The sequence below is a fragment of the Myotis myotis genome, unplaced genomic scaffold (assembly GCF_014108235.1).
Source record: "Myotis myotis isolate mMyoMyo1 unplaced genomic scaffold, mMyoMyo1.p scaffold_m19_p_1, whole genome shotgun sequence".
NCBI lineage: Eukaryota > Metazoa > Chordata > Mammalia > Chiroptera > Vespertilionidae > Myotis > Myotis myotis.
The window spans coordinates 192,722,235-192,734,649 of NW_023416313.1; the positions used below are offsets into that span (position 1 = coordinate 192,722,235).

The 12,415-nt window shown below is 46.4% G+C and overlaps 1 protein-coding gene across 1 annotated transcript; it reads right to left on the reverse strand.

Moving 5' to 3' along the window:
* Positions 1-484: 484 nt before the first annotated feature.
* Positions 485-11,917, reverse strand: LOC118679089. The gene is made up of 4 exons (XM_036355496.1): positions 11,819-11,917; positions 10,877-10,969; positions 3,397-3,727; positions 485-745 (listed from the first exon to the last, which is right to left on the reverse strand). The coding sequence occupies exons 1-4, from the start codon at positions 11,915-11,917 to the stop codon at positions 501-503; spliced, it is 768 nt and encodes a 255-aa protein (XP_036211389.1). The 3' UTR covers positions 485-500.
* Positions 11,918-12,415: the final 498 nt, after the last annotated feature.

Genomic DNA, 12,415 nt, shown 5'->3' on the forward strand with positions numbered 1-12,415 from the left:
AGTCTCCACATTGTACCGGGGTCGGGGAAAGGAGAGAGAGAAAGACAGGCAGAGACACCGCCGGAGAGAACTTCGATTGTGGGGCAACAGAGCTGGGAGAAGGGTGTTTTTGGAGGAGTTATCCCCTCCCACGTCTGCTCTGTCTATCTGTCTGTCTATCACCTAATTCTCTCTTTCCCATCTAGAAGAGGAAGCTCGCTCATTGTGTGTGAACCTTTCTCATTTTTTATTCTCTTTCAATTTCTCTCTCCATTTCTCCTCTTCTCTCTCTCTCTCTCTCTCTCTCTCTATCTCTCTCTCTCTCTCTCCACACACACACACACACACACACACACACACACACACACACACACATACACATTCTCACACTCACACCACTCACACAGTCCCTCTCCTCTCCCTGTTTCTCTTTATTTCTCTCTCTGCGTTCGTTCTCCTCCTTTCCGCGTGGCTCTGGGCCCTGCTCGGTTTCTTTCAGCCCGGGACCAGGCACTGTGAGGTTACACAGACATCATGCTGATGTCCGGCATCAAGGTGTCTTTGAAGTCTGGGCTGGGGTGTGGGCTCAGTCCAGGGACCCGGCCACACTGAATGGTGGCCTCGTCAAGGTAGAGCGGAAGGAAATGGGTTGGCCACCTGGGGGGACACTGCGGCCATGCTCTGAGGAGCCTCGGGCCCAGGGACTCGCCAACCTGCCAGATTTGAGCCTGAAGATGCCAGTCAATATCAGATGCCAAACACCTTTCTGGAAAGCAAAGGGCAGTGTTATAAGAATCCATTTTTTAAGAATTTAAGACACTCTTGCCCCCTTCCCTTTATTAGTATTGCCTTAGGGCAAGTTTACAGAAAGGTACTCTTATCTTCCATTGAGTTTCCAATCAGTTTTTCTTTTCCCCTCAACTAATGTACATCCTGAATACCGCATCTGTCTAAGCTAAGAAGAATTTCCTTTTGGGAGGTGGAAGCCTGCAGCGCCTCCTGTTCAGAGGAAAGTGCTAGTGACAGTAATGCAGGGTGACACTAAATAAACAGTTAGGGTGGACTGGAAAGATGGAGTTAATTATCCAGTGAGCTGCGTCGCAGCCCAGACCATCAGGGGCTGATTTGTTTTGGCTCATAGTCCGAGGAAGGAGACAAACCACTCTCTTCTCTACATCTCTTAGGGATCCTGATCGTTGGTTTCTCAAACAAAACAAAAACCAAAAACCACTACTCAGGTATCACTGTTTCAATTAAAATTTGGTTTATTACTCCTTTGCAGACTCTGCAAAAATGCCCATTCCATTGCCCCATAGCCCTGCAGGGAAGACCCAAAGTGACCCAAAAATGCACTCCCAGAATCTTTTTTTCAGAGGCCTATTGGTAAGGAAAGATCCAAAAACCTCCCCATCCCTTCCCTTGGGTTTTTGCAATAAGTTTATATAACTGCGTGTTTATAAAAACTAAGATGTTAACCTAGTTTTCACGATGGTTTTCCTGCCCGCCCCCTTCCCCAAAAAATCAGGCTTCATGAAATTTTAGATGCAATTAGATTTATTGCTTTCGTGATTCACTGACTATCCGGTTTCTTCAGGTAAGCCTGCACTTAACATATAAATCCTAGTAACTTAAAACGTCTCCCTCCCCACTTTGCTCTTCCCTCTCTCCTTCCCTCCCTCACGCCCCCACCGCGCCACATTCTGATATTAATAATCCCCGGCTGCCCCTCTTTCCGGGTCATTACGGTACTGCTGGTCTCTAATCAATCCTAATGCGATGGCAATTGGAGTCCCTGATGACTGCGGCTCGGGTTTCTTGTAATGGCTCTACCACATTTTCCTGGACCTCCTTCTTTAACCTGAGATGCCAGGGGGACGAGTCCCTTCTCTGCTGCTGATTACTTCAAGATGTGGGGGCTGGTTCGAGCAGAAGGAGAAAGAGACACATGCACAGCTTGGCTACTGCTGCGGGCTGGGCGGCTGGGGAGAGCAAGGCGTCCACGCGGCCAGCACCCGCACCCGACCGTCTTTCGCTTCTCTCTCTCAATCTCTCTCAATCTCTCTCTCTCTCTCCTCTCTCTCTCTCTCTCTCTCTCTCTCTCTCTCTCTCTCTCTCTCTCTCTCTCTCCTTTTCTCCCCATTTTCCAGGCCCCATCCCAGGCAAGCAGACGCAGATTCTTAGCGCACTTTCCCCCCTGGTGCAGAGATGCCTCGTGGTCTCTCGGCCTCCCCAGTTCTCTCGGGCTCCAACCCCAAGGCGTCCGTCCGGACTCCCAGACCTAGCTAGGCCTCTCCCCATTCCTCCGAGCCGGCTCCTCTTTTGGGTTCTTTTCTCCCCGTACCACCCACCCTCCGCAGTTGCAGGGTAGCTGTCACCGAATTACCCCGCAGGGCTTGATGCTCCCAACTAGCTCCTGACCCAACGCCGGGGCCACAAGCGTGGCCGGGTCGTTTCTGGATGTGACCACTTCTTTCCCGACCTTTAGGGACAAAGGCCCGGCACTCCCTTCTGCTACTGCCTTCAGGAGAGGGGCCTGGGAGTGGGGACGTGCGCCGCCCCTCCCTCACCCCGGCCGGCCGCAATCTTCTCGCTTACTTCCTACCCGCGGCGCAGGCCCCGCAGCGAGGCGATCGGCACGTTCGCCGCATTTGTATTGTTGCATGTCTCAGGCTAACGCCATTTAGCGTAACCCGAGCCCAGGATAATTGCCACGTTTCTGCCGCGATACTTTTAAAAACAAGATAATGCTTCTGAATTGCGGAAGAAAGTGCTTCAGACAAATTGGGCGAGGAGCTGACGAGATGGATCGCTTTGTTAGGGGCGGCGGGTGGTTTGTGACTCAATTAGTGAGTTTCTGGGAGCCGCCTGGGCTCCGCAGCCGGGTCAGCTGGAGGCGAACTCCCCCTGTGGCTCCGAGGCAGCCGGGAGGGGTTGGGGTTGGGGTTGGGGGTAGGGGTGGGTGGGAACACTTCAGGCCTGCACCGATGTCGAGGCAAACCCACGCTATGGGGAATGTGTTTTCATTCCCATTCGAGTACATTGTTTGGGTCCTAAAGGATCCAGGTTTTTCGCGGACAGAAGCTGGGCTGCCTCTGCGTCCGACTGGGCCACGCGGCATTTGTCTGAAGCACCAGTCCTCTGAGCTGTGGGGAAAGACACCCCGGGTGGACAGTGCTGGGAAGGTGCCCACTCACCCATGCCTCTCCGCACGCCTGGCCCACCCGCCTGAGCTGGGCTCTGTACCAGCGTTCCCAATGCCGCCGCGGTACGGGGCGCAGCCCTCCTGGTGAGGCTTCCCGGCAGCCGGAGCGCGAGGGGCGCTTTGGGGGCTGCGCAAGGCCTGACGAGTTGTCCTGGCCTCTCCTGCAGTCCACCCGCCACCCCCACCTATCAGCCCGCATGCAAGCCCGGGACCACCTTTCGCAGGTCCATCCTGTGGTCCCGGGTACGTCGCTGTGCCAGGTGCGCGCGCGAGGCCAAGTCCCCGCGCCAGAGCCGGGGTGAGCTCGCGGCCCCGCCCCCAGCGGGCTGTGCCCAGCCCGGGGCAGCCAGGCCTCACCCCACGCCCGGTCGCCGCACCAGGAATCCCTCCTGGGGGCCGCTCTGGAGCTCTCCGGTGCCGCGTCTGCGCCGGGGACGGCTCCGCCCAACCCTGCAGCCAGCGGTCCGCGGCCCGGCCGGCCCGGCCCCGGGATCCGGACTTGAGCAGGCTTCGGACCCCGCCGCCCTCTCGGCCTGTTCCCCGGGGCTGTTATTGGGGCGCGAGGAAGGAGGGGACAGGGCGGGGGAGGGCGGGGGCGAGAACGCGGCTCTGAGAGGTCAGCGGAGCCGGGCGGGGAGACGCAGGCCCGCGGCAGGAGCGTCTGGAGGAGAGAGGGCGCTGTCCCCCTGGCCAAGGATTCTGATCGACTGGAACTGAAACAAAACAAAACAAAAAGAAGAGAAAATCTTCCCGGTAGAGCCTCCCGAGTGAAGGGCGCGCGGCGGCTCGGGACTAGGATGGCCCGCGGATCCTCAGCCCACAGCCTGGGAAGCGCTTGCCCCGCCGCGGCCTGGCCGGCACCGCGTAGCCCCGTGGGTCTCGCATGAAGGGAACCTGCTTTAGCCCCTTTATCTCTCCCCATAGTCGCCTTTCTTCAGGGCCATCCCTCCGTCGCTTTCTCCCTCGGAGAACTGGGGGCACGGCGGGAAGGTTGGCGGCGCACCCCGGGCGACCGAGGTGCTCCCCTTTTGCCCCAGGCGAGCGGGAGGGGAGTTGGAATCCCAACACCCTTTCCGGGAGCGAAGCCCTCTTTTTCAGTTTCCTGCGGAAGGAAACTGCGACGCCAGCCAGTGTTGTTTTGATTTGTTTTGTTTTGTTTTCACATCCAAGCACCGAAGCAGGTGGCCTCACCTGGTTTGGCGGCACTTTGCCCAGGAACAACAAAAGGATAGAAAACCCTCTTATTTACTGTCACCAACTGGCCGGAGCGGACACTCGGAGACCAGAGGGTCCCGAAGACTATCAACTATTCCCCATCCAAACAAACGAATCTAAAAACTGAATGTATATTAATTCAGGAGAAACTGCTATGCCTCCGTTCCAAAAGCACATACTACTCTGTCATCTACAAAGGATAATGTGTTCTTGTCTTTCCATGCTTATAATAAACCAGGCAAAGCAGAACAAAAGGAGCCCAAACTCACTCATCGTCTGTCGTGAAAGGTCCCTCTGTATCAACGCACGTAGGTAAAGGCCCTCCTGGTTTGTAAATAGATACTGGGCCCGACCACCTCCTCCCAGGTCGGCCACCTGAGAGTCTCAAGCCCCAGTCTCCATGGGAATTTCCTGGAGAGTCGTGACTCTTCCCTCGCCCTTTCAGCAGAATCCAGGTGGCCCTGCAGTTCCGCCTTCGGCAAGAGAGCTATTTCCTAGGAGTAACTGGGTGGGCTTCAATCCGCCTGCCTTTTCACATTGAGAAACGCTTCTCTTGTGGGAACGTCTGTTTCTATTCATCCGATTTTGTAATTTCTTTGATCAGCCTAAATATTTTCTTGGCAAACGGAAATTGACCATGCCATGAATATGATAACAACCTGCTTGGAGAAAAAGCTATTTTGTTTCCAAGCAGCAGAAAAGAAAGGGGTGGGGGTGGGGAGGAGCTGGCTGGTAGGAATGCCTGTAACAGATTCCGTACATACATCGTTTTGCCGTCTCTAAAGCAGCTTTATGAAAGCTGCCTTTCCCTCCTAATACGGTTTCTTCCCCTTCTCTCCTCCCCTCAGATAAACACACACCTGGTTTCCTAAAAGTCTTTGATTCTCTTTATAAAAAAAAAAAAAATTAGAACTTCAATGGATGCCTCTGGAGAATTTCCCTTTAAAACATAGATGAAAGGCAAGGTTAATACAATGTTCTCTTAATCCCTTTGCCTTCTGAGTCAAAATAAATATTTTCTTCTGCATGTGATTGTACATCCTGCCATTTGGCTGTGGCTATAAGCAAGTCGACTGGTAATAAAAGAGTTTTGAGGCTGTGTATTAAATGCAGTTCTCTTGAAATCAAGGGGGGTGGGGTGTGGGGGGGTGTCTTACTTCACAGGCAAGAGTTGGTGGGTTTCTGAAAAAGCTGCAAGAAAAGGACCTTTCACCTCTCATTAGTGATGCCATCAGTGCTCCGGCAGAGTGGAGCTGAGGTCATGTTACATATGGCACACAGTCTGCTCAGCACTTGAAACGTCAGCTTTGAAATTTTAGAGAGGGGAAAGGTCATCTTTAATAAGCTAAAGTCTGGGGCTCCCATTGCCCTCATTGCAAACTGGGTGGGTGTCCATATGCTTCAAACCTTCTGGATAAGTTTTTTTTTTTTTTTTTTTTTTTAATTTGCAGTTTTAAGCTGATTTTTGTTTCACATCTTCATTGAAGCTGTAATGTTTTCAGCTGTTAATACTCCAAAGGCCTTTCATTTTTATAGCAACTCTGTCATCTTTCCTTTTCTTTTCATGCAATCGTAAAATGGCCTGTTCTGAGTGATAGCTTTTTAGAACTCAGCTTCCCAGGAGAAATGAAGTGTATCTGTCCATCTGCACACATGGATCCAGACATGTGGGCCATAAGGTCACCCTTCTGAGTGGGTAATTTAGACTTCACTCTTGTACACTACATAATTTACTGATCCTTCAAAACATTAAAATTTTCATATTATGGAAAAGCTCTAGTTTCTGAAAACTTCCTGAGTACTACTAAAAATTTTTTCATGCCAGTTACTGAAATTTCGCATTTTATTTTTACCACGTGGAGGGAACTCTCAAATCAAAATACATTGATTCTTCCATAAAGCTTCAAGTTAAGGCTAACTGACAATGCTATAATGGTAGATACAACACTGGGGTGGGGGGAGTGCTAATATCTCACTTCCTTGTTCACAAAATATTAGGAAAATTTGTAAATGTTTAATCCTCAAATTTGTTCAAAAAATGAAGTCAACCAAACCCAAGCTGCTGAACTATCCCTAGACCTCTTTTTAGCCACTGTCAAGATGGATATAAATATTTTTCTTTCATGAAACTCTGCAAGGAAATTCTCAGTAGTGATTTGTCATTTACTCAGTTCCAGAAACTTTTTTTCCCATATGGATCTACTGTCCAAGAGGAGCAGCCTCACCAAACCTGACATGCATTCCTTCCTTATTTTTCTTTACATCTGTCAACCCATTTTACCTCTTTATCATATATCCCAGATTTTAGTTGTTTCTTCTTTTACATAAAAGTTACATATTTTGTCCCTGTAAAATGAACTTTAGAAAACATGGCAATTGTGTATGATAATCATTTTCAAACAGTTAACTCAATGATATTTAAAAACTCCTTCTCCCCTGCAAATTGAAAACATTGGAACAATCTTCAAACATCCTCTGTAGCCAGCTAGGGGTTCCTCATTACTAAAGGACTTAATGATTGTAATATGCAGATAGGTGTTGGTTTTATTTCTAGTCAGATTCTCAAAAATCCTTCATTTGGGGTGAGCAAAAATGTAAAATAAAAAACAAAAAACAGTCGGCACAATAGCACTGGAGCTATAGATAGGTAGGATGATTTCACAACCAAGAATGACATCAAATAAATAATTTATTTCTAGTCATTTTCCTACATTAGAGTTTACTGCTAATAAGCTAGTGGACTTTAGATACTTTTAGGCTTTGATGACTCAAATGGTTTAATAAGTCCAATCAATCTAGTCAATACAAAGTCGGGATAAAGATGCAGACACTCTAGTCTTAGGAGTGCATGTATGCTTGGGGGCAGTGGGGGGGTGGGGGAGGTAGTGTTGCTTTGTTTTGTTTTTTGACTAAATTTTAAAGCTCCCCAAAATATTCCAGGAAAATTTAATAGCAGATCGTGCCATTCCAGTAAGTCTGAAAAACAGGAGGTGGAATATTTCAAGAGGCAGGTTCATCATTGACAGGCCGATAATTCATTGAAGGCCTATAAAAGGAATACTAATAATTTACAGGTTTTATAGGATCCCTCACTCAAGAACCTTTAACATTTTACAAGCCTGATCGCATTCATCTTCTTGCAACTTTGGGAGGTATTATACTTATTACAGAGTGATTATCCCTATTACAAAAATATGGCAAAGAGATTGTATAATTTGCCCATGAAATTATAAGTCAGAGGCAGTTTGGAGATAAGAGCTATTTATCCAAGATCCTTTCCAATTTACCTAAAAAGCAATTTTCCATAAAGAGATCAATGATTAAAGTGATTTGGACTCAGTGAGCCCTGATAAAATGTTATTCTCCTTAATTTAGACTCTATAATTCAGGTTCAAGATTGTGATAAATGTCTTTAAATTACCAAGAAAAAGAAAATGTAACATAAAGTGCCTCAGTCTACAAAGGTCTGGTAGTTCTTCCATTCTGGAAATAAGCCATAGTCTTAGTTGGTGCAAATGTCATGTGGGAGGAGCCATACAGATTACAGAACCCTGAGGTAATTACTACAGCTTAACTGTCCCACAGAGAAGCTACTCTGTGTTCATAAACAGGGTTACCATAGAATACAGACTCTATGACAAGATTTGGCCTGTACCTTCAATGCTTACAATTCTTTCTTTGGTTTATTTAGAAGAAGAAATACTAGACATTCCAGAAAATTAAGGATTTGTTTAATCTTGAGGGCAGTGCTTCACGAATTTTAGGGGGCATGCAAATGACCTTAAGCACTTGTAAAAAATGCTGCTAACTGGGCCCTACACCTAGAGATTGTGATTCCCTAGGTTTAAAGTGGGACCCGGGCATCTGCATTTTAACAAGCACCCCAGGTGATTTTAATGCTCGCTGTTACTGGGCTATTCTTTAAGAATAAACCTTTACTCTGCATGAGATAGAAGCATAAAAAAAGAAAGGTTCTATCAGCAGGAATAAAGTTTAAACTCCAAATGTTGACCTAACCAGAATTTACTTTTCTTTATATGATTTTTGAAAGAGGACTTTTAGGTTAGGTTTTTACTAGGAGGGAGGCTGCTGGGTTTCTGAAGAATTTTGTAGGAATTAAAGTGTGTCTAGCTAGTAATTAGGTAGGAAATTATGTGTCCTCCTTAAGTAATTAGATAGGAAATTATTTGTCCTCCTGAATGGCTTAGCAGGGAAGTGACACCAGACCAGGAAAATGAAACAAGAAAGGAAAATCTCTGAAGAAAACCCAAGCACCAGTCACAAAAATTAAGCCTGTGAACCAGGATGTCCTGGTTTGATTCCTGATCAGGGCACATGGGGGATCTCCAGTAGGGGGTGTGCAGGAGGCAGCCGATCAATGATTTCCATCATTGATGTTTCTATCTCTCTCTCGCTCTTCCTTCCTCTCTGAAATCAATAAAAAAATATACTTTTTACAAGTAAGTAAATCTCGTTGGCCAAACAACAGTGCATAGGAGCATGAAGGAAAACAAGGAGCCAGTATTGCCTTCTGAATGCCACTTAAAAAAACCAAACAGTTTTTAGACATCTCTCAATGTGCACAGCCCCTTTAGAATAGTGTAACCCAGTTGAGTCCCCTTCCCCCAAGATTTGCAAGAAATGGAAATGCGCTGGAGAGTTGCCACAATATGATAGAAGGAGTAGAAAATAAAATCTAAGAGGAAGTTACAAGTGGTTTTCTATGCTGCAAATAGTGAGCATTTGTTGCTTATAAAAGTATAGAAAGGGTTTTTACAATAAAGAACACAACCACATAAGTCTCAGCTCCTTGCTTTTAAGAGGGAGATTAAATAATGGAAAAGGGGAAAACAAAGATTATTTTTAAAAAAATAATGAAAAAGTTTCATAATCATAATTTATTCTTTTTTTCTCCCTTTTAAAAAAATGCCATTTGAAAATGAGATCATGGGAATATAGACGCCAGACTCTTCGCTGTTGGAAGAGGCCAAGAAGTTATTAGTTGAACCTGCCACTCTAAGTAGAATCCCTCAGATGAGACAACCCCCAGCTCTGCTTGAACACACATGTATTGGAGAACTCACTACTTCACATCTGTTTTGCATGTTTCAAGACTCACCAAAACCAGAAAGATATTCCTGGTGGTAACAAAATCACATGAAATCCATGATCCTGTATAAACTAGATAAAATGTGAGAGAAACATGGTGGGGATCTCCTAATTACCTGTTGGTCAAGTTAGGAAGTTAGAGTAAACTACTAGCTAAACTGCTTTCTCAAGTTTCCATTTTAGGCATTTCTACTGTTTGCCCACTGCTTGTAGGCTGCTGGAGTTCACTATAGGAGAAGTAAATATTGTCATTTCAAATAAAGAACTGTTTATTATATAACAGAACAGAGGTTGCCTTCTATTTTTGAGACTCTGGTAAGTTAATTGGGGACAGTAGCCACAGCAGCTGCCCAGGAGATGGTGTTTTCCAACAGCTACAGTCCTTAAAGCTAAACTGGGTTCATGTTTGTCTACAAACTGGCAATCACATTGTTCTTTTCATTGAATGTTCTTTGGCTCCAGTTGGGGTTGAGTAAATGGGGACACCATTTGTACTACTTTACCAGCCCATTTGACTCCTGCAGTGAGGGGAGACCATAAGCTGTGCTGGGCCAGCTCAGCCAAGGGTTCGGTGAGCCTAAGTGGGGGCGGCGAATGATGTAGAAAAGACAGACAGAGAGAATAAGCTGGGTCTAGGTGGATCTTCCTGTGCCTGGATGAGGCCACACAGAGAGATCCAGATGGCAAGCTGAGCCTTTATTTTATAGCCAGAGGTAAACAAGGTAGTGGTCACCATAGTTACAATGTTCTTGTGAGTTTCACTTGTTCTGGCAGCACTTGCTACATCTCCCTCAGCCCATTAGTTACCCAGATAAGATCTAGGGAGCGTCATAAGGTCAAGCCTAATTATTCTAAGAGGGCTGTGCCCTCTAAGCTGGGACTTGTTTGTGGCTTTGCCAACAGGTCAGTCCCAGGCTTAACCCTATAGCCACTTCCTACATCTCACCCTTTTTTATTTTTAAGCTACCATAATGAAAGTAAAACTTAAGCACCAAGAACAAAACTCTATTAAAACAATAACAAAACAATGCCAATGCAAAACCCAAACTACAGACATGTTATCATTTTAAAACTTAAACATAAAGCTCTGGCTATTAAAAAAACAATGCCAATGTGTTAACATTTTAAAACTAGTAAGAATAACAAAACAATGCCAATGCAACACAGCAATAAGTGAAAAATCAAACTACAGTAACATTTTCTACTAAATGAAAGTTTCTTTTGCTGATTTACTCAGAGTCCTCGGACTTGGCTGCACAAGACTTTGCAGAAGACTGGCAGCTAACCAATGCTAGCACAGCCAGAAACATGATTGAGGGAGGAGCAGCCACATCTTGCTTTTCTACCATCTGCTGGGCCTCAGTTGTTAACTTCTTCAGCTGACCCCATGTTGACACCTCGGTCCCTTGTGTAGCCTTCGTCATCTTCCTTTTCCGTATTGCTGTCATCGGGGCAACTCTCAATCTTTTGAACAAAGGGACAAGGATCTTCTTTGGGTCCATTGTGGTGACGCACATAATGCTCTGGCCCTCAAATAGACTGCGCTCCTCTGGAAAGATACAAAACACAACCTCTTCCCCACATCATTACTGAATCTGGCAAAACTCTTGTCTGGTTTGCGCATCCTTCCACGGGGGCTTTCGGCTGCTGTACAACCCTCTGCATTGTAATTCAAAAAGTTTAACACATAACATTCTTCTCCCTATTTTTTTGTTTTTGTAATTGCATTTTAAGAGTAGGATTGGCACTTTCCACTATTGCCTGAGTCCTGATCTATCACCCCAGGAAGAACTTGCCAATCCTGTGCTTCCCAGGGTGGCATGATAAAGATTTACTGAGCCGGCTGGAAAGGCTGCAGTGGGGTTAAGGATAAGGCTCCTACTGTTTGGTGGGGCCAGGGTTGGCCCCGTTTGAAGTTTCCCTGCCTAGGGGGCATTGGTTGCCACAGTTAAAGCAGCCCCCTTTCTTTTACTGCTGACCAGCGAGTAACACCTCCTTTAATGCGGCAGCTAATACTGCTCCTTGAATGTAGGCTGGTCCAATGTCAGCACATACACGAATATAATACTTCCATAATAAGTAGTCTCCAGGTGAAAGACAAGCCTTTGCGACAATATTAAGCCTCTGGTAACCTTCCACTATCTGTCTTAGTTCTCCTGCCACATTCATCCATTCCCTTTCAGGAGTGGGCTCTAGGCAGTCCCAAATCAGGGACCACAGACTAAAAGTAAAGAGAGGAATTCTCCCTGGACCTTCAGCTATATAACGATCTCTAAATTGTTTTCCTACCTTCTCCCATGTCTCTACATTTACCTTTCCTTTCTCAGGAAACCATGGGCAGGTTTTACCTACAAAATCCAACAAATCGAAAAGCTGTTCATACCTCACAGAATAGCCCCGTGCTTGGAGCATAGCCTTAAGTATGGATACGTATAATTCTTTTCCTGCGATCCTGAATTTCCCATGTTTTACACCGAGTTATCACTAAACTTCGCTCCTTGCCTTCCTTTTTACTTTCTGCACATGCTTCACTGTAGTGTCCTTTCACCTGACAACTGCAGTTCCCCTGAACTCAGGCCCCAAGTTGAGTGCCACATGTGCTGTGCCATCACAGCCAAGGTTTTGGTGAGCCTGGGGGGGAGGGGGGGTGGCACAGGATGTAGAAAAGACAGACAGAGAGAATAAGCTGAGTCTAGGTGGATCTTCCTGTGCCTGGCTGAGGCCACAGAGGGAGATCCAGACAGCAAGCTGAGCCTTTATTTTATAGCCAGAGGTAAACAAGGTAGTGGTCACCATAGTTACAATGTTCTTGTGAGTTTCACTTGTTCTGGCAACACTTGCTACATCTCCCTCAGCCCATTAGCTACCCAGATAGGATCTAGGGAGAGTCATAAGGTCAAGCCTAGTTAT

Coding starts and splice junctions, on each gene's coding strand:
- LOC118679089 (XM_036355496.1), bottom strand. CDS start 11,917: ATGCTCCAAGCACGGGGCTATTCTGTGAGGTATGAACAGCTTTTCGAT. Junction 10,970..11,818: donor GGTTTCCTGAGAAAGGAAAG/GTAAATGTAGAG, acceptor TTTGTTCAAAAG/ATTGAGAGTTGCCCCGATGA. Junction 746..3,396: donor ACAGGATGGACCTGCGAAAG/GTGGTCCCGGGC, acceptor TTTGCTTTCCAG/AAAGGTGTTTGGCATCTGAT.